This window comes from Fusarium fujikuroi, chromosome FFUJ_chr09 (assembly GCF_900079805.1).
Source record: "Fusarium fujikuroi IMI 58289 draft genome, chromosome FFUJ_chr09".
Lineage (NCBI taxonomy): Eukaryota > Fungi > Ascomycota > Sordariomycetes > Hypocreales > Nectriaceae > Fusarium > Fusarium fujikuroi.
The window spans coordinates 1,437,970-1,465,484 of record NC_036630.1 but is presented as its reverse complement, the minus strand read 5'-3'; the positions used below and the strand labels follow the sequence as shown (position 1 = coordinate 1,465,484).

The 27,515-nt window shown below is 49.2% G+C and overlaps 12 protein-coding genes; 8 read left to right on the top strand and 4 right to left on the bottom strand.

The window, feature by feature from the left end:
- Positions 1–3,278: 3,278 nt before the first annotated feature.
- On the top strand, positions 3,279–4,143 carry FFUJ_09725 (probable lactose regulatory protein; the record flags this gene model as incomplete). XM_023568340.1 has 3 exons in its annotated part: positions 3,279–3,327; positions 3,384–3,603; positions 3,654–4,143. 3 exons carry the CDS (start codon positions 3,279–3,281, stop codon positions 4,141–4,143), a joined length of 759 nt encoding a protein of 252 aa, XP_023435553.1.
- A 700-nt stretch (positions 4,144–4,843) lies between these two features.
- On the top strand, positions 4,844–5,988 carry FFUJ_09726 (probable lactose regulatory protein; the record flags this gene model as incomplete). XM_023568339.1 has 4 exons in its annotated part: positions 4,844–4,849; positions 4,930–5,263; positions 5,316–5,681; positions 5,729–5,988. 4 exons carry the CDS (start codon positions 4,844–4,846, stop codon positions 5,986–5,988), a joined length of 966 nt encoding a protein of 321 aa, XP_023436224.1.
- A 386-nt stretch (positions 5,989–6,374) lies between these two features.
- FFUJ_09727 (uncharacterized protein) lies at positions 6,375–7,325 on the top strand (the record flags this gene model as incomplete). Its single annotated transcript, XM_023568338.1, has 1 exon — positions 6,375–7,325. The coding sequence occupies one exon, from the start codon at positions 6,375–6,377 to the stop codon at positions 7,323–7,325; it is 951 nt and encodes a 316-aa protein (XP_023435552.1).
- Positions 7,326–8,518: 1,193 nt separating this feature from the next.
- FFUJ_09728 (related to apyrase (NDPase/NTPase)) lies at positions 8,519–10,585 on the top strand (the record flags this gene model as incomplete). The annotated part of the gene is made up of 1 exon (XM_023568337.1): positions 8,519–10,585. The coding sequence occupies one exon, from the start codon at positions 8,519–8,521 to the stop codon at positions 10,583–10,585; it is 2,067 nt and encodes a 688-aa protein (XP_023435551.1).
- Positions 10,586–11,098: 513 nt separating this feature from the next.
- On the bottom strand, positions 11,099–11,692 carry FFUJ_09729 (uncharacterized protein; the record flags this gene model as incomplete). Its single annotated transcript, XM_023568336.1, has 1 exon — positions 11,099–11,692. One exon carries the CDS (start codon positions 11,690–11,692, stop codon positions 11,099–11,101), a length of 594 nt encoding a protein of 197 aa, XP_023435550.1.
- Positions 11,693–12,627: 935 nt separating this feature from the next.
- FFUJ_09730 (related to thiamin pyrophosphokinase) lies at positions 12,628–13,678 on the top strand (the record flags this gene model as incomplete). XM_023568335.1 has 2 exons in its annotated part: positions 12,628–12,668; positions 12,721–13,678. The coding sequence occupies 2 exons, from the start codon at positions 12,628–12,630 to the stop codon at positions 13,676–13,678; spliced, it is 999 nt and encodes a 332-aa protein (XP_023435549.1).
- Positions 13,679–13,860: 182 nt separating this feature from the next.
- On the bottom strand, positions 13,861–14,382 carry FFUJ_09731 (related to DNA-directed RNA polymerase chain RPB8; the record flags this gene model as incomplete). XM_023568334.1 has 2 exons in its annotated part: positions 13,861–13,966; positions 14,042–14,382. The coding sequence occupies 2 exons, from the start codon at positions 14,380–14,382 to the stop codon at positions 13,861–13,863; spliced, it is 447 nt and encodes a 148-aa protein (XP_023435548.1).
- Positions 14,383–14,758: 376 nt separating this feature from the next.
- FFUJ_09732 (related to DNA-directed RNA polymerase II elongator protein subunit) lies at positions 14,759–15,950 on the top strand (the record flags this gene model as incomplete). XM_023568333.1 has 2 exons in its annotated part: positions 14,759–15,197; positions 15,253–15,950. The coding sequence occupies 2 exons, from the start codon at positions 14,759–14,761 to the stop codon at positions 15,948–15,950; spliced, it is 1,137 nt and encodes a 378-aa protein (XP_023435547.1).
- A 397-nt stretch (positions 15,951–16,347) lies between these two features.
- Positions 16,348–17,202, top strand: FFUJ_09733 (related to tRNA splicing endonuclease gamma subunit; the record flags this gene model as incomplete). The annotated part of the gene is made up of 1 exon (XM_023568332.1): positions 16,348–17,202. One exon carries the CDS (start codon positions 16,348–16,350, stop codon positions 17,200–17,202), a length of 855 nt encoding a protein of 284 aa, XP_023435546.1.
- Positions 17,203–17,411: 209 nt separating this feature from the next.
- On the bottom strand, positions 17,412–20,288 carry FFUJ_09734 (putative ASI3-like E3 ubiquitin ligase family protein; the record flags this gene model as incomplete). The annotated part of the gene is made up of 1 exon (XM_023568331.1): positions 17,412–20,288. One exon carries the CDS (start codon positions 20,286–20,288, stop codon positions 17,412–17,414), a length of 2,877 nt encoding a protein of 958 aa, XP_023435545.1.
- A 1,117-nt stretch (positions 20,289–21,405) lies between these two features.
- FFUJ_09735 (related to 3' exoribonuclease family protein) lies at positions 21,406–22,332 on the bottom strand (the record flags this gene model as incomplete). XM_023568329.1 has 2 exons in its annotated part: positions 21,406–22,139; positions 22,215–22,332. 2 exons carry the CDS (start codon positions 22,330–22,332, stop codon positions 21,406–21,408), a joined length of 852 nt encoding a protein of 283 aa, XP_023435544.1.
- A 2,245-nt stretch (positions 22,333–24,577) lies between these two features.
- Positions 24,578–26,429, top strand: FFUJ_09737 (probable ANP1 protein; the record flags this gene model as incomplete). XM_023568328.1 has 5 exons in its annotated part: positions 24,578–24,654; positions 24,748–25,427; positions 25,488–25,807; positions 25,860–25,955; positions 26,013–26,429. 5 exons carry the CDS (start codon positions 24,578–24,580, stop codon positions 26,427–26,429), a joined length of 1,590 nt encoding a protein of 529 aa, XP_023435543.1.
- Between the last annotated feature and the right edge of the window lie 1,086 nt (positions 26,430–27,515).

Below are 27,515 nucleotides of genomic sequence, written 5' to 3'. Positions count from 1 at the left end.
GAGTTTCGGCGGCTACTAGTCTGAACGAGTGCAAGCTCATGGGGTCTCCAGTGCCGGATTTGAGGGGTGTTGCCATGACATGTTATCAGATCGAGTCACATATGGGGTATATGAGTGCCACTATACTGTTTTCCTCACTGCTGCTGGGGATGCTACAGGGGCTCCCAGCATTCTACAAGTACTATGATCGACGGACATGCAAAAGGACCGTGACCGGATGTTAACGGCGTGCCTATCAGAGGACAGAATGAGGTTCTTTCTTCAAGATTCTAGTATTTGGTGTGACGGAGAACCCGAGATTTCCGAGATCTTTTCCAAGGTCAAACACGAAAATCCTGTTCTGGCGAGGGAGGCGTGAAGCAGAACTACAGTTAGTGTCTAGAGCCTGTCGAGTATTGCCAAAGTCAAAGTGCTCATGGCAGCAGAGTATTCAATATTCATGCAAAACGTCAGCAAGAAGCAAAGAATAGGGTGTTGAGCTGCTGATGTAGGGTTAGTTCTGGGTTGAGTTTATTCTTGATAGAGACAATGTCCGATGTTGAATCCGGGCATGATGGTAACCACGGGTTTACGCTCCGACTGGCCGCTCGACCTGGAATCTCAGGCGTGGCTTTGAAGTGTCCAGCGCATGCATACAGACAGACGGACGTCTCCTTACGTGTCGATGAATTAGATGAGGGTAGAATCACGAAGCTGTTTGGAATGGTTCGTTACAGCCAGACCCATCCGGCCGGAGGGGCAGAGGCGACCATATCTCGCGCCGAGGCTGAGAACAGCGGGCGAGGGCCTGCCAGAGTGTTCCGATAGCCAACTCACGTGGGAACATGGTCGGTAAATCAGGCCGGCTCATTCTGAAGTGGATGAATCTTGGCGCCGGGGACCCCAGGTCTTTGTAAACTGAAGAGAGCATTGGGCGGGCCTCTCCCTGAAGGGATTGAGGGAGTCTCCGAGAGTCTCGTGGAGCGTGACGAGCAGTGGACACGGAGTTCGGTATCAGGACTATTATCCAGCCGGATCACGGTCACCTTCCCTGAAAGGTAACCAGGGTCCGAAACAGTTGGAGGGCTTGGAGGGGAAAACCCGGGGTAGAAGTCGTGGAGCTGGAGGGGATTCAGAGAAACGGGCCGAGGATCCCAGACCCTTGGTAGAGTGAGTATTAACCAGAGTTCTGTGAGTGGTATGAAAGAAGTCTCCGATGGGTCGATTAATGATCACACGCGCGATGCGAGGCTCAATTTTGACAAGAGTGCGTGCGTTCTGTACTCGGTGCCTTGGGGAAGTTGGTGTCCCATCCTCGGAGGTTGTCCATGTGAACGAATCGCTTGCCTTGCTTGGTTTGATTAGATTTGATTTGCTTGTGCCTGCGTGTGTGCTTGTGTGCTTGTATGCGTGCGTGCGTGAAGTGCGCGCTTTTGTTCCAGTTGGTAAAAGCAAGGTGATGTGTGATGTGGTTAATTACTAAGGCAAGACTAAGGTCAATGGGGAGGTGAGTGGTAACATCGGATGAATACCTGCATGATATAGCGCTTGACGGAAAATTAGTCACGAAGAGCGGAATTACATTTGATTTTATCATTATTTGGTATGATTTTATTTATTTTTCTATTTTTTGTTTTGCTGTGTTGTGTAGTGTTGTGTTGAGATTGACGGCCGATCTGGCAGATAGATACAGGTAGATCGATCTCTTACATATACGAACCAACATGCAATCCACTCTGTGTAGTACACGATCTCGCTTGTCAACCCAACACGTAGGTACGTACGCCTCAATTGTACAGTCAAAGCAGATCATTCAGTGAATGTTGGTTCATCGATTGAGTCTTTTCCCCAGAAATTCCCCGTAACTTGTCAACTTAACCATAAAATTGCTAAGTCCGAAATAGGAAGCTTGAGATGTGGTTCCTGGATAAATGCAAATCGACCAGGGGGCCAGGGCATGGATAAACGTGATAGGGCAGCAATCGGCGGCTCGAACTACATGCACACTTGGATGCATGCATCTGGCCCCTTCATCTCGTGGCCTTTTACTGCCCTGTTGCCTGTCGCATTAAGCCACCACAGTCATCCCATCCCCGTCACTTCTCCATCCATCCATCCATCGGCTTGGATTTGGACTTGGACTTGGGGCTTTCAAGGGCCGCCAATGTCGAAGAAGCATGACGAGGGAGCGACGTGTGATGGATGCGAGGCGATGCTACTGTTACTCTTCGGGAATAAGGGTCCTACCGCAACGCCGAGGCCTCTTGGAGATCTTGCTCAACTACTCTGTACAAGCTTGGACTCTGCTTGTGCTGGTGCTGGTGCTAGTAGCACTCCTCCTCCGTTGCAGCCATCAGTCGACTGCCGTGAATGCTTCGGGCCGCCCAAGCCAATATGCCCGTCATTAAGGGCTGGGTTGGGTTGGATTGGCTTGCAATGGTGAGGGGATAGCGTTGGGCTCGGCTGGGCTGGACTCGACTCTGGAACTGCAGATACTCCTGAATCGTCACCTCACATTACCATGCCTTGCTTGCCCTGCCCTACCTTATTGCAATTGTTGGTATGATGCCCTGAGGGTATTCGTGTATTCGTACGGATACAGATATTGCCGGTGCTGTCTTTCACCAGTCTTGATGCAATGCAGAAGCGTCTAATTAACCTCGGGTACAATACACGAAATGACGCGCAGAAACTGATCTGTCGTGGAGGCGGCCCAGCAGATCACGTCCTGTCTCGTCCTACTCTGAGCAAATCTCCTCTGCAGGCATTTCCAAATGGGTCGCCATGTCCGAAGACAATCGTCAACAAACAGGACCCTGAGTTTAACCTGCTTTTAATTTCACGTCCCATTACTTGGGCATAGTCAAATGTCATAGCCGCCCCCCTCTCATCTCTCCGGGCAAAAGCTGTCGTCTGCTGCGTAGTGCTGCGTTGTGTCGTGTCGTGTCGTGTCGTGTTATGCTACGCTACCCCATACGCTCTGGATCGTCCCTCTTCATGCGTCCATTTCAAGGACTTGCATCATCCCACGAATGAGGACCCTGCTCTCCTGTTCCCCACGATCCATTCCCGTACGTCTAGCAGCGTCCTTCTCCGCATTATCTGCTAGGGGTGGCGCCGGCTCGACCGTAACATCGTCGCCGCTACTCTAAAGTCCTTGGCAGACCTGCTTCACTAACAGCACTACTTAATAAGTGTGGTGTCCAGCCTTACACAGATCAAAGTTTGGGGGCCCTTTCTCTTCGTGGCTTGTACAATAGGATTATCTTCCTGACTAGCGCTGTCAACTCCTTGTTAACATGTCTCCTTCAAGTACAAAGGTTGCCGCAGGTGGCTCCTTTCACACCTGTAAGTTAACCTCTATCCATCATCATTGTCGTCTTCATGTCCTAACAGTATCAAAGTCCAGGGCATCATTCCCAAAAAGCAGCCCCCTGCTTCTGGCAGTGCAAGACCCAGAGTCGCCGGCACACGGCGCATAACGACTCCTCATGCCTGTACCGAGTGTAAACGAAGAAAGATCCGCTGCGATGGCAAACTGCCATGCGGCCAATGCATCACCAGCCGAGCTCCAAAGAGCTGCTCTTACGATAAACATCGCCAGCGAATGATTCCATCCAGAAAGTAAGTGACATGTCAAAAACTGAATACCACTTGGGCTAACCGTCCTCCAGGGCTCTGGATAGCTTGGCACAATCTCTCGAGGAGTGTCGGTCAGTGCTTCGGCGCCTTTACCCAAACCATGACGTTTCTGCCCTGCGGACCATGGACAAACAGGAACTAATCAACCTCCTGGCTCAATCACAATGTCCACTTGGAGATCCTCTTCCATCACCACCTCTCGAGTCATCATTTCCCAAGCCAGACACATCTCTGGTACCATCAGACTCCCTCCTGGAACTTCAGTCTTCTCTCGAGGCTGACCTCGACTCGCTCATCGGAGAGCTTGAATTTGAGATACCCACCGAACAGCTTGAAACCAATGATGGATCCGGCTATCTCACACAACAAACCTGGTGGGACTATAGCTCACGGCAATGGAGCTCGGTGCCTGTGCCATCTATGATGGAGGGTCAGTCATATGGCCATGACTTGGTCACTCCGATGCAACACTCGATGTATGAGGATGAGCGTGGAATCTACGGCTCACTTGAAATGAGATGACGAAGATGTAAACTTTCTCGATGATTTTTACATGCGATTCCCGACTCTGAGTGGGTATTGGGGCATCATGCACCCCCGGGGGCGCAGGTCGTCTCCTTGGCCGGATCACAGCTTACGACAATGGAACGAGGTCACGACCCTTTACTTGCTTTACGTTGCTTCGCTTCACTTTAGGTATCTACTATCTACAGTATGACTACCTAGGTACTTTACTTTGCCCCCCCTTAGGTAGTATCTATTTACAAACACATACATATCTCTTGATGTTTGAGTACCTTCCCTTAGCACTTAGATACCTAAGGTCCCTTGGCTTAGGTGCCTACGAACCTACCTAGGTACTGTCTTTGTGTCAGTTTCTCTCTAATCCATTGTCAAGGGGATTTGAAGTGTACCTACCAGGTACCTAGGTACTATCCCTTCCATTAGGTGAGGTAGTACCTTAAGCAAGGTTCAAGTTCCACATCTGGAAGGCATCATCGTGGTGCTCTTCCTTCCCACGTTTGTTGGTATCAACCATGCCGTTCCTATCCTCAAGATGAACCGCAACCCATCCCCTTCCATCAGAAAGCAATCGTCCTTGGGCACGAATCTTTTGCGCAACGCGGGCGCAGAATCACAGAAGAGCAGACATGGAGCACGCACTTACATGCAATAACCTCAAATGTCGAAGAGAGCTGAGCGAACGTGCACTTGTGACGACATGCAGGTAAGCATATGACTTTCAGAAGCCAGCGATCCTCTGACATCAAGATTAATAGCCATATCTTCTGCATGGAATGCGCCCAGAGACTCGGTGTCAACGGACAGGAAGCTGATCGCCGTAACACATGCCCTGCCTGCCATTCGCAACTAACCAATCCCGACGACGCCGTGATTACGAACCTGAATCCAAGTGAAGACTACAAGACCAGTGTTCTAAGCGGACTTAGCCCCAACGTTATCATGGAATGTGCCGGTCGGGCTCTCAGCTTCTGGGCTTACCAGACCACCCAAGACACCTATTACCAACAGTATTTATACAAAACCCTGACCGACAAGTACTCAAATCTCAGCGTCCGCCTCGAGAAGACCGTAAACGACGCTAATTCGGAGATCGAGGGTCTTCACCACAAGTTGTCAAGTTAGTGCTCTACTTCTCCCAGATTCGCACCTATTCAGCTGACACAGAGCAGGTCTAGCAGCAGAACAGGATGCTCTGCGACGCAAGAATGACGAAATCTCCCGAGCTTACAAAGACAAAAGTCGCAAGGTCCTGCAGTTACAAGAACTCTACGACAAAGTCAAGAGAAAAGCCGAGCTTGGTCAGATTCAGAGGGCAGCATCGGATGCTGTTGACTCAACCTTCCAAACAACACAGATGGACTCAGACTATGAAATTAACTTACCTACACAAAGCCATGCTGAAAACATCCCTCCGCCAGCCTTTAGCCAGAGTCATCGCATTGATATCTCAGGAATGAACACCGGCCTCTCACGAAACTATACAAGGATGACAAGAGAAGGAAACCATTGGCCACGACTAGGAGGGCCATCTCATCGTGAGCATTCATTTCACCAGCATACATTACTTGCTGACATATGACAGGCGATACATCAGAGGCCCCTGTTGGTGGTCTCCGCCGATCTGGCATCAACACAACATCCGTACACCAAACGGCGACATTGCCAACTCTCGCGGGAACCCCAATTCCTAGTTTTTGTGGTACAAGACAGTCTACAAACATGTTCGCTCCAGGCTTCAGTCATCATCGGGGTAGCCTGGCAGGTGTTGGACTAACACCCGGCATAAAAGTCAGCCAAGCGAATAACCCACCAGCATTGGATATGCCCTCAAGGCATCTATGAACTGGACAGGACAGTAAGAAAGTGACAGCCTTCAGTGCATCAAGCTTATTGCGATATCTTCTGTCGCTTTGTTCTCAAGGTCGGCATTAGCGGTAGTGTTTGATGCCCCAGAACAAAGGAGGGGAAATTCAATAGTGGTTTTGCTGTTCATGTATTCAACAGCGTTCTGAGTTGGCGCTTTGTTCACACTGATAGATAATCTATTCAATTGATGGCTTTGATGGGAACACAGTGACTGTTGAGAAATCATATATGCATTTTCTTGTATGTGGTGGCTGAATCATAGACATTAAAAGCAGCTTCCACAGCAATCTAGACTCGATCTCCTCTTTTCCGTAGGGATAGCAGCACTTATTTCGAACATCATATACAACAGGTGATCAAACATGCAAGAAAGCTTCATCGCTAAAATTAAATGGCATACCCAGTCGGCACTGGGTTTGCCGCCATCTGAGCCATCAGACTCAGGAGACGGCGGTAAACCTGTGCAAATATTCGCGCGCATCAGGGAAAAAACCAGGGAATGGCACAAGCTGAGAAGAGCTGGTTGTAAGGCTCAGAATCTACGAGCACAGTATCTCGCTGAACAAGCCAAAATCCAAGGTACGGTGTCGCCTCCGAACACCATATCACGCCCCGCCATGGAACTGCAACGGCTTCTCCCTGGACTAGCGGAGCTACCAGGTGATAACACAGATGCATATTCCCAGGCGAGACTTGAGCCAAGTCAGGCAGCGCAGCAGCAGCAGCAGTATGAAACCCCTGGCTCTCGTCCACTTCCTGCCACTGATGACCCTCATCCACACGGGAAGAGCGGCAAATTCATTATTGTTTCTGATCCTGTACTCTTTCATGCGAAGGGCTCTGCTCACCAACACAAAGACATGCCTCGTGCACAGAGAAACGGAAACGTTGAATATGAGCGGGATCTAAAGATACTATCGGATGAACCTTGTATTCCTCAACCCCGAATAGGTCCAAGACTTGTCGTACAAGATGATGATATTGAAGTTCTTCTCGAGACACGCAAACAGACGATCCGGAGAGATTGCGAACAGCTAAGGGAAGTCAGGATAGAGCTAGAGCGCCAAATCCTCGTGGCGAAAGAGTTTGCCTTCCAGCTGTACTGCCAGACACATAAATGGGAGTATTGGAGCCCAATTCTACAAGACCCTGTTCCCCTGCTACAGGTATTAAAGGGACTTCAAACGACCATGCTATGGCTGCAAGCCCGCGTTCAGTGGTATGAGAGAAAGTACCCGGGACTTCGTGAGCAGTACAACACGTATATGGGATTGCAGACCAAGACCTCTGAGGTGGTAAAGGCTGGAGGATAGCGACATTTAACTGGCTAGGCTACGCTGAAATGGATCGTTCTTGATATCGAGGTAGATTAGGATATTTTGTGGAGTCTTTTTGGTATGTTTATTACCCCGGGTCATTCATATCTTGGCTTCTGTTTTCTTGATTCTACTATGTTTTCTCGTCTCTAACAGATGGTTGTCTGGGACAGATAGGGGCGTCTTACATGCGTCATGGGCAAGAGAGGATGCAGATTGCAATCAACGAATGGGACAGAAGATACACTGGAGTAAATGAATATTTCTTCGAAGCTAAATTATGGTCAAGGGATGCCATTCGATCCATCGAACGAGACTGACTGTGACTGCAAGTGAGTGTGATCGATTAAAATGTGACAATGTTCGTGTCGAGCCTCACCTCATACGGATAACTAGGTACCTAAGGTATTCTATTCTTAGATTTTCACGTGATGTAAAGTTTGAAGATGGCATGGCCGCGTAAGGTACCGTACCTCAAAGTGAGGTATGCACTGCTGACGCCATCGTACAATCCATTCCAGCGAGCGAGCCAACGGAATCGGAGCAATGCGCCCTGTGGTCCTGTTTTCGTCCCTTTTCCCCCCCTTATCAACAGCCTTCCTTATCTTGAATCACCAGCTGTCCAACTGCACTGCGCCGTACGCATTAACTTAGTCCAACCAATTCGACACCAAATCCACTTCCAGTCTCGTGTTTTCGTCGAATCCTTGTCAAACTTCATCCTTGCTAGCCCTCTTTGGCGTTGATCACTTCTTCGTCCCAGTCATTGTTGATATCTTGCTCTACGACTCTTGTTTGCAACTTTGTACCTCCAATTTCCACTCGCTTATCAACGCATCCGGATGATGCTCGACGCTCGCTTCACCTGCTAGACCTATTCAGCGATATCTTTTCGGGGGCGGCCTCTAGTTTTATCTCGTTACATCTTCTCGACGCTCTCGCTATCGTCAAAGTCGAAATATCATCAACTTCGCTCAATTGGGGATCCACCCCGTGTCGCGACGTCACAAACCGTCTCATAACGGTTGAAACAGCTCGTCCAACACCGATTGCGGTATACTTGCCAAGAAAACCATTCGTGACGACGAAATAAGTTACGCCAACTCATATCTAATTTCCTCCGTCCTTATCGTCGCTGTTGTTCCTGTCAGAACTAAACAACCCCAATCTTCTACCCTAATGGGTAAATCATGTCGGTATTCGCCTTCTTGCTGGTAAACTTTCGACTGACAGTTGTGTCCCACACAGCACAATATGGCGTCATTCTTGACGCTGGTTCCTCAGGAACTCGAGTATACATCTACAAGTGGAAGAATCACGCCAAAGCGACCAAGGATGCGTCGGCTGCCGAGCTCAGGTCTCTCCCAAAGATCAAGCTCAAGGAAAACAAGAAGATCCATCCTGGCGTTTCGAGTTTTGCAGAGAAGCCTGCGCAAATCGGTCCCGATCATCTGCAGCAACTGATCGATATCGCTCTCGACGAAGTCCCCGACAGCAAGATTTCCGAGACCCCCGTTTACCTCATGGCAACGGCAGGCATGCGATTGCTACCAAAGCCTCAGCAGTCGGCACTCCTCAAATCAATGTGCACCTACTTGCAGTCGAATACGAATTTCATTCTTCCGAATTGTGATGCCCATATTCAGGTTATCTCTGGTGAAACCGAGGGTCTGTACGGCTGGATAGCGGCGAATTATTTGCTGGGCGGTTTCGATCACCCTGAGGAGCACGACCATGGCAAGAATCATCACACCTACGGCTTCCTCGATATGGGTGGCGCATCTGCTCAGATTGCCTTTGCTCCAAATGCAACTGAATCCGCAAAGCACGCAGATGATCTGAAGATTGTGCGCATGCGAACACTCGACGGATCACCATCCGAATACAAAGTCTTCACTGCAACCTGGCTCGGGTTCGGTGCCAATCAAGCCCGCAGCCGTTATATCGAACGTCTACAAGAACACTTCAATACTGACTCTACCCACGAGCTGCCTGATCCCTGCATGCCTAATGGCTTGCGAACTACCCTAGACGGTGAACTTGTTGAGTCAAAGTCGGATAAGACAGTTTTGGTTGGCACAGGAAAGTTCGACGAATGTTTGACGATAACCTATCCTCTACTGGGCAAAGACAAGCCCTGCGAAGACCAGCCCTGCCTTGTCAACGGCCAGCACGTACCCGGTATCGACTTCGATATCAATCACTTCGTTGGTGTTTCTGAATATTGGCATACAACTCATGGTGTCTTTGGCGAAAAACACAAGGCTTACGATCTGGCGACATATCAAAACAATGTCATGGAATTCTGCAGTCGCGATTGGTCAGACATTGAGGGAGATCTTGACAAACGCAAGAAATCACCGGAAAAGAAGGCAGCCGAGGCCCGTTTAGCTTGTTTCAAGGCATCGTGGCTGATTAATATGCTCTATGACGGAATTGGCATCCCTCGTGTTGGTCTCGAAGGTAGTGCAGCCAACGACACTATTAAGGACGATGGTGAGAAGTCATTTAACGACCCTTTCAGGCCGGTGGACACAATCGATGGCATCGAGTTAAGCTGGACTTTGGGCAAAATGGTCCTATACGCTGCCGGACAAGTTCCTCCTTCCGGTTCCGAGCTGCCTGTTGGCTTTGGAAGCAATGTGGACAAGGGGATAGCGAAGGACTTTGAGCACGCTGGCTCTTCACCTATCGCTCCCCACATAGATAACGACGACGATGATGATGACCTGGAAGATCTTCTGAAAAAGCCTGGAAAGTCAACCGGTGGGCTCGTCGCATTTGTTCTGATAATTCTGTTGGTCGCCTATATGCTCCGCAAGCCTGAGCGAAGAAGAAAGATATTCAGCATGCTTAGCCGGCGAAAGCGATCAGGGAAACCAGGCCGAGGCTCCTCTCTTGTCCAAAAACTCTTCGGACGAAACTTAGGGCCATCTTATGAGAGAGTAATGGAGGAGGGTGACTTCTCTGATTTCGAATTGGGCGATGTCGATTCGGATGAACACGACCATTCGGATAGCAGTAGTAATGGTTCGCGAAAGGGACGAGCATCGGGTCTAGCGACACCTAGTATCTCTGCAGGCCGTGCGGACGAACTCACCCGCCCTCCGTCAGCAATGGATCGTGCCGGACTTGTAGTGCGGACTGAAAGTCGAGAACGGCTCTCGCCCTCACTGTTGAGTGCTGGCCGAAAGAGCCGCAACGGTAGCCCAACTCGTGCGAAGAGTCCATTCATGTCGCCTGTACGGGAAGATTGAGCGATTCGATATGATTCATGGGAACACATTAATGCGAAGTTTATATTCATCTGGTATTTTTTTTTTCCGGGGGCAGCATAATGGCGTTAGCGAGTTTGTTGGAACTGGGGGAGCATTTAAAGATATGGCGTTCAAAAGAGCGCATATACCATAAAACAGAGTCGTGACAGTTATTAGTCTGTTGGAGTTCGGCGACGAAATTGGAGTTTCTCTTGGATATCACACAGTTACGATATTGGTTTGGAGCTTCTGGGAGTGTTTCACAGCGATGTTGTTTCTCGTTAGGGGCGTACGCTCAGTTGTGCGACTTGGTATTCAATTAATTAATTTTGCCAGTTACTCAAAGGAGGGGCTCTTGTCTGTTGGTTTATTGCTATGACCTCCCCCCCCCCCCCCCCCCCCCTGATACCATACCAGCCAGATTCGCCTTTTAGCCGTTGAATATATTCCCTGCCCGAATGTTATACACCTTGAAGCTTCGATCGGGCATTTCCAGAGGCTTATGAGCCAACACTAATCTGATTGCTTCTCCAGGAAACTAGGATCTGCCCGAACTCTCGATTCAAACTTGCGCCACCAGTTTTCAAAGGCTTTGAGCGGCACAACCTCAACACCACCAGGTCCTGCTGTACCGCTAAAACTTGATAGAAAGTTGAATGCGTTCTGGATGATGCGTTGTGCGAGTATAGCCGTACTGGGCTGGCCGCCTGATGGGTTGCCAGACTTAGTGGCAGCGAGCTCTTGTAAGCGCTGGCCAACAGACTCTTCTGGCTCCACTGATACACCAATCACCAAATCGCCGGCCTCTCCTCCACCGCTAATCTTAAACATGGCGCTCTCCTTTCCAGGACCTATACCTCCAAGGAAGCGAAAGTTGGGTGTGCCGCCTGACTGAGCTGCTGCCGCGACATCGGCGGCAGTTGCTAGGTAGATTGCTGCTGCAGTGTTCGGCGGGAGACTTATGCCTGGTAGTATAAAGACAACAATATGTGAGAAGTGTTTTGTGGTGGGGAGAGCGTAGAGTAGTGAGGTTGGCGAGGGGGTTGAAGAAGGTTCTGTGATGAGTGGTTGGCCCGCAGGGACGATGCCAAAGAGTGGGCTTGACATGATGATACTAATATCAAGATGAGTAAGATATAGTCAATCGTAAGATCGATCGATCGATCATGTGGTAAAGGAATATTTGATTCTAACCAGGGATGGGAGGGGAAGGCTGTATGTAGTGAGTTCTTTGTATAAGTTCGCTTTCGTTGTTTCGCTGGCTGCTAACGGAGTAGTCTAGTGTGAAATGATTGGTGGGTGTTTCGAGGATAATCTAGAAACAAGTGGAATTTTGGCATTGGATCTGTTCAGCAGTGACCTCATACATGGTATCCAAGCCCCTAGCGTTCCCTACAGGGGAGGTTTAGGGTAGGGGACAGGAGATTGCATGCCAAGTTGGCCCTTGATGTTTCAACATAGGTACCATAGTAGGTTGGGTGACGGAAACATTGGGAAGTCGGCTATACCGTACTATACGAGACTGAAGGTTATCGGGGGAATGTGTCCTTCAATCTTCTGCAGCACTTGGAAGTGTATCTACTATGTAGAGCCAAAGTTCTGGGCTTACTTGGTCTCACGGAGCAGCGTGGGGCTACCAACATGTCACAAGTATCTCGTCGCTGCTCTGGTAAAAGCAGAGCCACCTTAGTACCTGCCTTATCCTACTTCCTGATGTAGCTTCACCGAGAAGTCCAGACAGACACCAGCCGGAGCTCCATATCATTCCCATCTAATCACCCCCGAAGAGCATACAGTACATTTCGAGGGCAGGGACTTGCTCTACCCATCTCGCACATAAGCATATAAGCCATCGTTGGGAAAAGCCCGCAACTGCACCAACCTTCCACTGCCAAACAGTCGGGACCTTGGTTAGTCAACATTGACTTCATCATCTACCTCGAGTATTTATTTATTTGATCATATACGATATCAGATCAGCTACGAACCAAGGATATCCCATCAACACAATAATTCAAGCATCCGTCCTTCCTTGCTTCAAGATGGCCAAAACAAACATCGATCTCATCGACGAAGTCGACATGTACGGTTCAAAATCCCTACCATTCTCATACAAGTGTAACTCATCTCTCAAGGTTCCCGTATGCCGAGACTGATCCCGATGCTTTCACCAAAATGAATGCCGGGCTCTATACTCTGGTATGGAGAGATAGCAAAGGCACATACCCTATTGGGTACATCCTAGACCGTGTGGCCAGAGAGCTACACCAGGTTCCTGAAGAGGTCAGGGGAGAGATGGAATGCGATGACGAGAAGAAAACTATTGTGCTCTTTCAGGAACCTACAGAGGAACAACGTACTCGTCGCGCGGCGACCCTGGCCGACTATTGGCGGAAGAATGGGACATTCCCTCTTCTACGTCGCTGGCGCGACGAACTCTGGCCTGTATACGGACGAAGTGGCGAGCTATTGTTCAGCATGGAACGAGCCGCGATAGGCTTGCTTGGTACGGTGCGTTACGGCGTTCACATGATTGCGTATGTCAAGGACGAGACTGCACCTCACGGCATTCGCCTCTGGGTCCCTACGCGCGCTTGGAACAAGGCAACCTTTCCCGGCATGCTTGATAATACCGTGGCAGGTGGTTTGATGACAGGAGAGGACCCCTTCGAATGCGTCATTCGCGAGGCTGACGAGGAAGCCAGTCTTCCCGATGATATCGTTCGCAAGGGTGCCAAGTTTGTCGGCAATGTCGCATACATTTACATCACGGACGAGGGACAGGTTGGCGAAGGCGGCTTCATTTATCCTGAGTGCCAGTGGTTATACGATCTCGAGCTTCCCAGCGATGTAATCCCTCAACCCAAAGATGGTGAGGCGGAGAAATTTGACCTCTGTGACGTTAATCAAGTCAAGACGGATCTCGCCGAGGGTCGATTCAAGTCCAACTGTGCCCTCGTGACCCTCGACTTTTTCATTCGTCATGATATTCTTACTGACGGAAACGAGCCCGAGATTGAGCAGATCAAGCGGAGAGTGCACCGCGACATTCCTTTCCCAGGTCCGCATCAAAGCAATTGGCGCTCATTGTGATTCTGATAGACCAGGCTCACAGAGGCGAGATAGAGTCTTCGACTTTGAGAATCATTGGGGGCAACACGGCGGTTTTCGCATGGGTATCATTAATGTGACCTAGAGCTAGTGGTAACACAAAAGCCCATAGTGATGGCGAAGAGCTATAGTCTAGATAAATGGACAAGTTTAGGCGCTTCCGATCATTTCTTGACGAGTAGGTAGACGTTGTCGACACGGAGGGGGGTCAGTTTCTTGATAGGGCCTTGAAGCGACATAAGAAGACCGCCGAAAGAGCAGTAGGCATTGCTGTACGTTAGATTCAGTCAGCAAACTTGGGTGTTCCAGACTCGGTGACAAGGGGGCTTCATGTAAGAGACGCACATGGTATTTCCATCGAATGTCTCCTCGAACTTATAGATCTTTCCATGGCACACGTAGTCATAAAGGTCGGCGGCTGTCGCTGGCGCATCACCACCTTTGCCAACGTCTCGCCAGCCCTTCTCGTCCTCCTTGCTTCCGTCCAGGGAGAGGGTAGTAGACAGAACTACGTGCAGGGTGTCTGAAACAGCACAGGGGAAGAGCTCGATGTTGATATCTAGAGTCATAACAGTCTGAGAGTCGCTTGAAGTGCACGAAATGCGGGCGACACGGTCATACTTGGACTGATCATACTCAGTCACAGTGAATGATTCTTCGAACAGAGTAGCGTCGCCGCTCGCCATGTTGGGCACTCGAGAAGAAGGCAGAAGAACGGATGGAATATATTGAGGGAGGAAGAGTGAGTACTTCGTATCGTTATGATTTTCGCCTTGTCGTTAGTTTGCATCAAAGAAGAGAAAATGTTTGGATGCGGCTCGGAAAAAGTTGGTGGATACTTGGGTACCTCAGACTGCCCGTAGGTGGGGCACACACAACACCTACGACCTCAGGTACGGATACTTACCTACCTCTGGTATCACACACTCTCCCGTCTCTACCTACTAACCTACTAGGGTACAGCAGGCACTTACATTTAACTTCTTGGATGTTTATCCATTTGTTAAGAAGAGGAGAAAGAAAAAGTATCACTCAGTAACTCGCACATGAAAGACATTGACAATGTCTTTTCGCAAGCGCAATATCGTCATTGGAGCTGCCGGGTCTTCATCTCCCATCATTCGACAAGAGAAGTCTCTTGCACCCGGAACCAGACCATCTCCGTTAGATGGACGCTTGACTACCTCTACAGGCACGCAGTCTTTGGATCAGCTCTTGTCAGGTCATGCTGGAATGCCAATGGGAACTTCGTTGCTCGTTGAAGAGACAGGAACCACGGACTTTGGAGGAGTACTGTTACGATACTATGCCGCCGAAGGACTTGCCCAAGGACATCAAGTTCACCTCTTGGGGTTTGGTGATGCTTGGAGAAGAGAGCTTCCTGGTCTCGGCAGTCCTGATGGCTCTAAGAAGAGCAGCAAGCCAACCTCATCATCAGATGAAAAGATGAAGATTGCTTGGCGCTACGAGACACTCGGACAGCGCAACGTGCCAGTGAGAGGTATGCTCTGTGCGCTTCCTCCAAGGACGTTATGCTGACCTGCGACTTATTGTAGATGCTCAAGCACCAACAACTCCCGGACAGACACCGAGCACGTTCTGTCATGGCTTCGACCTGACCAAGCGTCTTGAAAACAGCGCCATCAAGGGTCAGCTGCACACAACCCCAGTGGAAGGTCCCATGGCATCTCCAACAGACACCCCGTTCCGCAAGTTCATTGCCGATGTAACCTCTCAAATCAAGAACTCGTCACATTCTACAGTTCATCGGATCGTGGTACCCAGCCTCCTCTCGCCTACACTGTATAATTCTGCTGCCAGTCAACCCAAAGAGGTCCTCAAGTTCCTCCATGCTTTGAGAGCACTCCTCCGACAGTACTCCACCCAGCTTACGGCATTTGTGACTATTCCAGTCACTTTGTTCCCCCGATCTACCGGACTAACGAGGTGGGTGGAGTTACTATCCGATGGAGTTCTCGAGTTGATCCCTCTGCAACACCAAGCTCAGGTCGCGCGGGAGCCTGGAAACGAAGACAAGGGTCAAGGGCTACTACGCGCCCATAGCTTACCTGTGTTCCACGAAAAGGGCGGTGGTCTGGAAGGCACCTGGAACAGGGAAAACCTATCTTTCAAGCTGAGCAGTTCCAGTGGGTTGGTCATTACACCCTTTAGTCTACCACCGATTGGAGACGAGGAAGAACCAAATAAAGCTTCCAAACCCAACGATCACAAGAAGGAGACTTTGGATTTCTGATGAGGAGGCAATTCAACGATCGACCTGGTTTTATGATTCTGCCTTGGAGTCTCATGCTCAGGAGTCTTATCTTATCTCCCTCCACCCCACTCGCCTAAAAATTTTATCATCTAAAAGCAGCTTCAAGCTCTTGACCTCTCTCCTCTTCTTTCTTTCTTCTGATCAGCATCATCAATCTCAAAAGGTACGTCCAAATCAATCTTTTTCTCTCGCAATTCATCCACACGACTCGGACACAATGATTATACACTTATTAATCTGTCAATCCCCTGATTTTCTGTGACGACACACAATAAAATTACGAAGACGACTTATGATGTTGTCCTTTTCACACTTGATTATGCTCGCTATACTCCCAACGACACGCCCGCTAACTCCCAACGCTTCCACAGATATTATGGCCTCTTTCGACCCAGTCCCTGTTCGGATATCCAAGATCGCTGGAAGATATCTCATCTTCGATTCTGAAGCGGCTACGTTCTTGCGTCGGAATGAGAATATCAACGGTACTCTAGTCGGAACGGCGCCTCAGCAACCGACCCAGAACATCTTTCTCGGTCTTCCAATTGAGCTCCGGCCTGAGGAGGCTGAAGCGTTATTGCATAAGAATGTGGCTTATCTTGTAGACGACGTAGCTGCCCACTACCATGTTCTCCAGAATCACAACGCCGAGGCGAGGAGATTATACCTCGACTCACTTAGAACAAGAAAGCAGACAGCACAACAGGTTATTGCTGAGAAGAATTCCAAGAGGGTTGCTGAAGGAGCATTGAAGCGTGGGAAATCCCGCCGTGTGCCTCCTAGCAATCCCGACGACGACATCATCACCACTAGTGAAACTAAACCCGCCTTACATCAGCAGGAATCGGCCATTAAGCCCCTGGGTGTCACCCCAACGTCCAGTGGGTCGCTGATTTCTTCAGAAGCTGAACGGACATACCAGGCCACTAACCCCACGCAAGGCCCTTTGTGCGGCTTTCTACTTACTTCTGGTCACTATACAACTCCAGGCCTTCGCTTTGGTGCCAAGTATAGTGTTTATCCAGGCGATCCCTTGAGGTTTCACGCCCATTTCATGGCAAACCAGTATCAATGGGAAGAAGATATTCCCATATTGGACATCGTAGCAGGAGGTCGCCTCGCAACAGCTGTGAAGAAGGCGTATCTAATAGGGGCAGAACAGCCACTAGCGAATGTATCACGGGATGACCAACAGATGAGAACCTTTAGTATCGAATGGGCTGCAATGTAAGAGCTTTGAATATAATAGATGCTTTGCCGAACATAACCTGACAAGATGATTTGAGTCAAAAGATGAAAGTCCTTAACCATTGTGAATTCATGCCCATCAGCTCCCGAAATTGAAACAACGCAAATGAGTAGAACAAAGGCTGTAAGTACTTAATCACAGCAAAAGAAAAGAAAAATTACCGATTCCCTTAATCGTGAGTTAGCAGGAGCTCAGGGGACGAAAACGCGGCTGAAGCTAATAACCTCCCGGCGGCAACAAACGCATTTGTCAAAGTTATTCATAGCAAGAGAAACGCGGCAGTCATCGCATAGACTCAGGCATCGACAGGGCCAGACAATGATGGTCCTGGGTGAACTTTGACACACCACACATTGCGGACCATCGCTTCCAAAACCTGATCCCCCGTTTTCCCATGATGTCTCGGAACATGCCGCAGCAAACGCTTGCCGCCGTGATAGCAAAAGCTGTTCCAAAAGACGCTCCTCTTCGTCAGGATCTAATTTGGTGCTGCGCCCCGGTTGCATGATGTTAGCTTTGGGCTGTAGTAGGCCAGATCCCGGGGAGGCCAAGACTCGAGTGCGTTGCAATTGCTCCATTCGCCGATATTTGGCGCGTGTCATGATCCCATCGCTTTGGAGGTGAGCAGACAAAGTTACGGCCTCCTCACGCTCTTCAGGGCTTGTGGGATGCAGAAGGCGTGCTAGATCGGATATTTGCATAGGGGTGTCATGGAAAGGCGTGCTCTCACGACTAATTTGAGGGGATCGTTGAGTAGGTGTTCGTTGACCGTCGTCATTCTCGTCTTCTGACTCCCATACTTGGTAATCATCCACTCCATCGCCGGTGGTTGACATAGAGACGACGCTTGTAGTGTCGAAGTCGTCATCTGAGTGAGGTTCAAAGTCGCCGCTGGAATCTGCAGATCCCCACCAGCCATTTTTCACCCAATATTTGTATAGGTCCCTGTCTAGGCTCTCCTCGTCTTGGTCTATGCATACACGCCTGAACTCGGCCTCGATGTCTGCCGTCTCCTCTTTCGGTATGCTTCCATCATTATATGAAGATGGTCCTCTTGGTCGTGGCTGTTTACGACTAGAGCTTTTGCTCTGGCCGTCCATGCTTTTTGGGTGCTGGGCAAGCCAAAGAAGCCATGCCGGCTGATATCGGATCCGTAGAGTCGCAAGACACCATAACAAAGACTTGGCGCTAATTCTTGCAAGAAGTTTGTTGATACTGAGTAGAAACTCCAGTGCCATAAGCCAGCGAGAACTCCTTTCAGACGCGCCAATGCCCGCATGAAGGTTGCGCTCACTGCGTCCTTTCGGTATCTTCTGAGCAGCACGTTCGCGCGCGTACCCATTGGATGCAACTGACGGGCCCCCTTTCACGGGAATTAGGCCGATTGCGCCGATCTGGTCATATTGCGAGTCGGGCAGGCCGCCGCCACCACCAATTAGTTTTCTTTGCAATTCCTCGGCCTCCTTAAACCGCTGCTCTTCCAGCCAAGTGCGTCGTTTTAAACTGATGCCTTTGTCCTCATTTAGGTAGACGGCTTCACTAGCCATAGTGATAGCGCCGAACCCAGTTCGCAGTAGAGCCGTGTAGAAGTCCATTTCTCGAGTGATGCGAATGGAAGAGAGCGATACGTTCGCCTGCATGTTTTCATGGGCATGGATTAGACGCTGACGAATGGTCATTGAAGCCATGTCTGATGTCGAAGGGGGAGAGAATGCTGAGAGGAGCAAAGCAAGCCCGTATATGAACAAGCATATAGTGATACCTAGTAGAACAAGGACATGTGGCACAAACCCTATGATGCAAACAGTTGGAAATCTGAGTAGACTCTGAGAGGATGGATTGTCAAGGTCAAAGGAGATGGCTGCCCATACAATGCTAGCCATAAAGCAAAGACCCCAGAATCCCGTACTGATAAGTCGGTACCTAGCTTGCAGATTGAAGATGCCGAGGATATGGCTCGTGATATGCGTCATCGAAGATAGCAAGGCAACGAGGAGGACTTCGGGCGAGGTGTTGACCCTTCTCATAACCATTGACCTAGTCAGAGCTATAGCATTTCCAAGCCCTGAGGCTGGGGCATCAGCAGAAGTTGTTTTAGTGAAAAGGTTCCAACCAAGCTGGTTACTGATAGCGGCATCGGCCTCTGCAAACGCAAGAGATTGTTCGAATAGTGTCATCCCTGTCTCCGGTGCGACGGGACGTCCCTGCACGGCACAGGAAACGGTCTCAAGGAACTGGCTAAGACAAAATGTTCCGAACAAAGGCCATAGCATGGACAAGGAGCCGGTCAGATTACGAGCAGAACCAGATTCATCCGAAGGTATCATCCGAACGGCAATACAGGACTGTTCATCGGAGGCCGAGAAGAGTAAAATTGAACTCAAAGAATTAAAAAAGGCGTTTTGGTGTGAGAACATCAAGTCTGAGCTTTTGCTTGCATTACCCCATCGTAGCTCGGAAAAGTCGGATGAGGTCTGGCACTGAATAGATTGAAGTAACTGGCGCGCCTGTACTACCAATAGGATGATGGGAACGAATCGTAATAAGAGTCTTGTCGGCCATCGCAAGCGTAGGCGTCGTCGAGTGGCAGCGAATATGTGTGTCCTGTTGAGTATGACTGCCATAGCTATGCAACACAAAGCCCACTTGCTGGTGGCATATCCAAAGACACTGCCCAAGCTACGGACACTGTCAACGGGTACTCGTCCCATGGGAGCAGTGGCCACTGTCTCAGACCCCCCCGTACCTAACAAGGGCTCCATTCTGTTTTGGATATTCGGGTCGGCTTCAGCAAGTATGGTGTTCGCGCCAACTACTGCTGGTATGTAATTCGAATTGCCGGTCGTCGTCTCGAGATGCTCGGGCACAGAAATGTAAGATCCAAGCTTCTTAACGAATCGTGGACCGGCCCAGACAAGGTCCTCTAGTATGGGCGCATAGCGTGTCACATTGACAGTCCAGACAGCAGGATTGTACCACGGACTAGATGCATTGGCAGAACTGAGCCCTGTATTGGTTGTGAGGCTGGTGAGGGGTGATGGCGCAGAGGGGACGAACTCGTCGGCCATGGCCTAAGAGGAAACTATTGGGCACGAAGTTGTCGGAAGCGGATGGAAGGCAAGTTAAGAGAAATGAAGGCTGCGAAATAAACGCGACGGTCGCAGGAGCGTTATTTTGATAACGAGCCACTAGGTTTTGCCGAGGACATTGTGAAGTGTCCTTGTTTGAAGCGTGATTTGTTGGCCTAGGGAAGCGATGATGAGGCAAGGCATTGAGCAACCTCAGTGTTGACATCGAGGTGGAGGTGGTAACTTGCGGAAACTACCTATATAGACTATCGATGTACCTACCTTCCCAGACTGAGTTGGACTCACGGATACTAGCGCATCCTCTGGGGCCCACTGCAGCGGCCAAGCAGCTATAGGAGTGTTTGTACAGTCATGCACAGTGTTGTTAAAGGACATGATGTACCCACCTCAGGCCTCCTGCAATGCTTGCATCCACCCACGGGAAGTGGTCCCGATTTCGGCGCCAGACCAGAGGTTAGTTAGTACTTAGGTAGGTAGGTAGGTAGGTAGTGGAGCTCTCTGGAGTTTCAAATGGCGTCCTTTAGGGTAACTACCAACTAAGGTACGCTCAATTCTAGGACATGATACTAAAGCTGGCATACCATTATCTTGTACTTTCATGTCCACCCACGGGATTAAAAGGTTTTCTCAACGCCGCCTGACATTGCCCCGAAAGAGCTGGACATCCTGCTGGTCTAGCGTTTCTATCAAGCAACGATCCCTAAGTTATTCAGCGGGTTTGGAGCCTGAGAGGTATCTTATTAGTTAAGTGTGCTTGACTCCTCTTGATGTCTGAACTTCCTTAACAGTTTGTCTACCTCCTTCCCATTTGGCTTCATTCTCAATCATATTTTATGATGCTTCAAAAAATATCAGTATTATTCTTCATCCAAAAGCTGTGTCCTACAAAACCATTCGAGCCAGGGCTTATCCAGAGTGGCCAAGAACGCCCATGACACGCCCGCATAAGGCGAAGGAACTCAGTGGGATTGCTTTAATCGAAGCACAAAGAACTTAAGAAGCTGGCTTTTGCAGTCGACAGAGCCTTTGGTGATGTGATTGATTGACTGCTTAAAAACGCCCATGAAGTTGTGGAATATGCTGACCTACTATCCAATCAACCCGCGATGACTGATTCTTTGAGTGATGCAGCTACTGCAAGGTTGGCTCCTTTGCTTGCATGTACGGCACGGGCGACAAGGTCGCGATGCAGACTGGCATCTGATGAAGGCAAGCTTCCCTTCAGCCAGAGATTTGTGATTTCGTCCCGGGAGGGAAGATAGGCCACACAGCAAGCTGCGAGTATTTGCGAGTGTTCCGAAGGAACTGGATCGAGCACCATGATGGGTTCATCATTGTCCGCCCCAGGCACCAAAGCCGCAACACCTCCAGAGACAGTATCGACACAGTCAATACCAGCATCCGCGAGAGCGGCGGCGGCAACAGTGATGCAGCCACTAAGCACGTTCATCATATCCCATTCCTCGCTTCCATGTTCCACAGCTACCTGGCGGGCTTGGTCTCCTTCAATAATGGTAACAACCACATCCACTCCACTCTTGGGCCAACGGTCTGCAACGAGTGCGCCCCTGAGAGCTGCTTCAAGATGGGTGCTTAAGTCACGCTCGGCAGAATCGCGTAAATAACCCCTTCTTTGACGTGTTGCAAAAGGTGCGTATTTGACATGTGTAGAGAGGACCATGTGAGGGGAGAAGGGCGCTGATCGAGGTAGAGACCTAGGCCCATGAACAGTGCATGAAAGTTTCATGCCCTTACTGCTAGAATCTTGCCGTGATTCAATTTCTAGGTACGCCGATCCAGAGGCGGATGGGGTCACCCCAGTCTGCAAATCTAACGAAATGATATCAGTCAACTATTCACAATAGGCGACTACAAGTTGCTGAGAGAAGCGTATTGGGAACTCACATTGCGACCTGATACCATTTGGAGCACGAGTCCGAGTGGAAGCAGCAAACTCATCTGCTTCGTAAACAGGTGCCACTGTGATACCTCCAGGGCCATTAATGCGTCGTCGGTCTGCCATTTCGATAATTATTCCTCGTCTTCAAGATCTCTCAATCTCAGGGCATGGATTTTACCTGGAGTGGATTGAAATTCATCGATGCATCAAACGGGGCGCTACGACGCTTAGTCATCAACGGCCCCATACACTTTCCTTCAAATTTTCTCGCTGGTCTGCTTCAAGAGATCTGAACTTTCTCTCCTCCATACATCGAGAGCCTGCTTTTTGTCAACGAATGCCTTCGACAGGCAAAACGAATCAGGATTTGATTGTCTTGTTCAAATATGTCGTGGGATAACTTGCATGAGCAGCAGGGCCTCTCGATGGTGATGAGTTACTGAGGTACGTGACGCGCCGCTGCGTTTTCACACACGCGCAACGATGATCCTTCACACCACTGTTCCCGCGAAACCTGAGCGTTTGAACAACATGCACTACCATCTGAGCACCTTACGATTCTTCTTCTTCCACACGATATCGGTGATGGGGGTAATGCTAACATCACAAAAGACTTCAGACCATTTGCTACCACCTTCAATTGCTAGCTGTGAATAACGATACAAGGTCAGTCAGATTTTCCCCTTTCACTCTACACACAAGCTGCTTCCCATGTCGATGATGAGAAAATCTTTCATTCAGTTCTGCTACTGAACCATTGTGATGACTCCCAATTACCATACCAAGATCTCTGATACACATCTTGCCTCCTCTTTCAATGTTGCCGCCGTTTGTTTCGATCACAAGCTAACTATCAAATAAGTCCCAAGCTGATTATTTTCTTTCCCTGCGAGTCACGTCCCAGAATTGTCTGGCTCGACCTCGGTGCTCGATGCAACATTGGTAAGTTCACTGCGAAGACGCAAGGACAAACAAAGGAGCTATGTTACATGATGACACAAGTTCTATCCATTCAACGACTTCTTCTTGACCAAGTCACCCTCCCGCACCGTAGGCTTTCTATGAGAGCCGATGACTGGTTGTGGAGTTGCTCTCTCGAGTGTCATGAAGACTCCAGTGTTTGGGCTTCTGGTAGCTCGTTTTGGGTTATCCAGTATCCTAGGCCGGTCGAGATGACTGAGTAAATCGGCTTGTCTGACCTATCACACGCTCCTTTTACACCCTTGGTCCGATTCTAGCGTTGGCTTTGAACAATGGCTAACGGGTGCAGATTCCTCATAGTGATCAGTGCTATCAGCATTTTGTACAGGTTTTTGCTAAATCGAAAGTGCGGTAAGTTGTTGGTATCTGAGTGTGATAGTTGCCTTTCATAGTGATGATAAATATACCTTGCTTTTTCAATCTGACCTAATTTGTCGTGCCTGTCCCCAATTTTCGATGCTCTTCGAATTCCGAGTTGGCTTGTCAGTTGTGACATCAGCAGCGCCTGGAAAATGCTGAACGAATGGGAATGGACGAGAAACAAGAAACTGGTAGTCATGCTTGACTGGTTGCGTACTCATTGACTGCTTGACGTAAGTGTTTCTTGCCTAGGTGTGGGTGCTTTTTCAATGGAACTTGAGCTCGTTGGTAACGGATATGTTCATGGAGAGCCATCCTCAACCGACTGTAGGGTCCGATAAACTTGTAGTTGGATCTGTACCTACTACTGCAAAGTAGCTATGAAGGTTCATATCGTAATCTGACAGGATCCCATTTTTAGAGACAAGCTGTGTGGATCGTATCGGCGTTCAGGATGGCCTACTCGATCCACCTCACCCTCCACTGTCTCAAACGAGTTAATGTCAAGTGGCCCAATCAAAACAGCCCCTCGACCCTTTCCCTTGACTAAGAGTAACTGAACACATGCATTTCACAGCACTCGTTTCGCCCTGGCACGCAAGACCTCGTATCCCATTCCCCAAGCTACTACTAACTATCTGTACGTTGCTAAAGTATCTAGGTCGGCATTGGAGCCACCTTGCCCTTGCACCACACATCACAGCACATATCATTTATTGCGACGACGCCTACGAGAAACGATACGATACAGTTGAAAGCGACTAAAGCCGTCAACAAACCATACTGGGAACGACAGGGATTGGGTGCTTGATGCAGACTTTAAAGCCAGCATCACTATTTGGACCCCTGAACTTAGCCTCATATCTATCAACCTTCAAAGCGCAACCTATTCGATCGCTCTCGAGACCATCCGGTCCCTTGGCCCACCAGTTTCTGCTATCCAACACTCTCGATCCACGCGCCGCAGAGCTTCTCTGCGCAAAAGCTGTCAATGCCATCCTATGACTTGCCAGGCTCCAATTCGAAGATGATGCCCCGGCATCATGCCGCCGCCTTTTCGAATGGCTATCCTCGTGGGAATACCTTTGACATCTCCCCTCACAAGTAAGATTTCATCTCCTGAAATTCTCGATTCATGACCCGTATACTACTGGCACAAATGTTCATGTCAATTAGCTGACAAGGCGTCTCAACTAGGTTCCAGCCGCGCACTTTGACGCCTGCCCAACGGCGTCGCAATAAACTTCTCGTCCGCCTATGCATTTTAGCGGCGATACTGTTCGCTTTTAGTCTCTGGCTTTGGCCTTCCAGCCCCGTGGCTTCGCTGGTATCTTTCGGACTCCTTTCTGCTGGTGGTGCACCAGAACTTGAGACAGTTCGATACTACGACTTGACCACCGTCCAGGGCACTGCTCGTGGCTGGGAACGCGAAGAGCGCATTCTGTTATGTGTACCATTACGTGATGCCGAGGCGCACTTGGGAATGTTCTTTTCGCATATGCGCAATCTCACATATCCGCACCACTTGATCGACCTTGCCTTTCTCGTGTCCGATTCCAAAGACAATACTCTAAAGGTTCTTTCTGATAGTTTGGAGGCCATCCAAGCCGACCAGGATCCTAAGCAACCATACGGGGAGATCTCAATCATCGAGAAAGACTTCGGGCAGAAGGTCAACCAGGATGTCGAAAGTCGCCACGGTTTCGCTGCTCAGGCCAGCCGACGAAAGCTGATGGCGCAAGCCCGAAATTGGCTTCTGAGCGCAGCTCTGCGGCCGTACCACTCTTGGGTTTATTGGCGCGACGTAGACGTTGAAACAGCACCTTTCACCATTTTGGAGGATCTCATGCGCCATAACAAGGACGTCATCGTTCCCAGTATGTTTACGTGAAGTAAAAATGTCTGAAGATGAACCCCAATTTCTAACTTCTGTCCAGATGTTTGGCGACCATTGCCTGACTGGCTCGGTGGTGAACAGCCCTACGATTTGAACTCATGGCAGGAGTCTGAGACAGCTTTGGCCCTCGCCGACACACTTGATGAAGATGCTGTCATTGTTGAAGGTTATGCCGAATATGCCACATGGCGTCCTCATTTAGCGTACCTCCGTGACCCCTTTGGTGATCCCGACATGGAAATGGAAATTGATGGTGTTGGGGGTGTCAGTATTCTGGCAAAAGCCAAAGTCTTCCGATCCGGTGTTCACTTTCCAGCCTTCAGTTTCGAGAAGCACGCAGAGACAGAAGGTTTTGGCAAGGTAAGAAATTAGACACTTACCAAAACGGTCATCATTAACATGTATAAAACAGATGTCCAAGAGAATGGGGTACTCAGTCATTGGTCTACCTCATTATACCATCTGGCATTTGTATGAGCCTAGTGTGGATGATATCCGCCATATGGAGGTGAGTATCCCTCTACTATATTAAATAGATATTCGTGTATACTGACGCCGAGTGTAGGAGATGGAGCGGGAACGACTTGCCCGGGAAAAGCAAGAGGAAGAGAAGAAAAAGAACCAACAAAAGATCAAAGAAGAGTATAGTGACACCCGCAACGAGTGGGAGAAGGATAAGCAAGAGATGCAGAATCTGGCAGCTCAGCCAAAGCCCGTGAAAGACACACAGAAAGCTCCCAGCCGAGATGGGTTGGCCCAGCCCCATAATCAACAACCTGGTTCTGGCAACCAAGCCAAGGTGGGCTCAGTTAATGCCGCTCAAGGCGACATCAAAGCGCAAGTGGTCAAGCAGGAGGGTAACGCAGCAAGACAAGAAGCCAAAGCGGTTCAAGAGGGAGACAAACGAGCTGCTGTTGCTGCACAAGATGTGCCCCAAGCCAACCCAGGGGCCGCTCAGCAAGTCGGTAATGCGGCTGCTTGAAGAATTTTCCGTTGATATCTTCTCTTGTCTTGTTTCCTTAATCGCGTACAGTATCTACTTGCTGTATAATAGAATGGATGTCATCGGAGTCCTTGGTTGTGAATTTGTACACTTAGGCGGAGAACGGCAGACAGGTAAAAGGTGTGACAATTGGTTGGCATTGGCGTTTGGTTGGGAAGGGCTAGTTATTATCGACATCAAAGAAGATAAAAATCCACACGCTTTAATGATTACTATACTGTTGTGGACAAATATGAAGAAAAATAAACAAAGCAGGTTTATTAGGTAGGTAGTTTTTATTCAACTAATTTTTACAGGATATGGCCTCATATCAATAGAGCTTCCCGAAAGGTTTGCTTTAAAGAAATGTGTTAGTATACTCATAAACTTTTGATGCATTCATGCAATCCCTGAATTGTGATATCTTTATTAGTAGTTATGGAAGCTTGCAAATGAACCCCTTTTCTCATACCTCTGCCTGAGGTGGAACTGTAGGTACCTACCTATACGGTTCCTAGGTAAGGCACTAACCTAAGGTACCTTAAGGAGGGTAGTACCTCCTAGGAAGTCAATGGGAGTTTGGGTTCAAGCGTACCGAGGCTGAAAGGTAAGACCGGCCGTCCTGGCATTCTCTGTTGCGAATCAAAATTGATAATGTTAGGAACGAAATCCGGCTGAGTATTTTATTATTTTCAATGTTAATTCCAAAAAAAAAAAAAAAATCTTATCCAGCCCCCAGCTGTGCATGTCTTTCAAGGGGCTAGGACAGACGGTGGCACCTGACCAATCAGCGTGGGCATGGGGCGACACCTGGAGAAGGACAGCGCGCAGCTTCTAAAGATCCTGGCATAAAGTTAAGTGGTACCTTGCTTTAGCTACCTAGTACCTACCTTACCTACAGTACTTACCTTACCTTAGTAAGGTATCTAAGCCGTAGGGACGCTACGTTGCGACTCTGTCTTTATCATCCAACCTCTCAACTCTTTCGAGCAAACTCGACCACAAACGATTCCCCTTTTAGTTTCGCTGGAGACGTGGTGCTTCCTCCCAAGAAGCTTTGTGTTCGGTTTCTACGATATTTCGGAC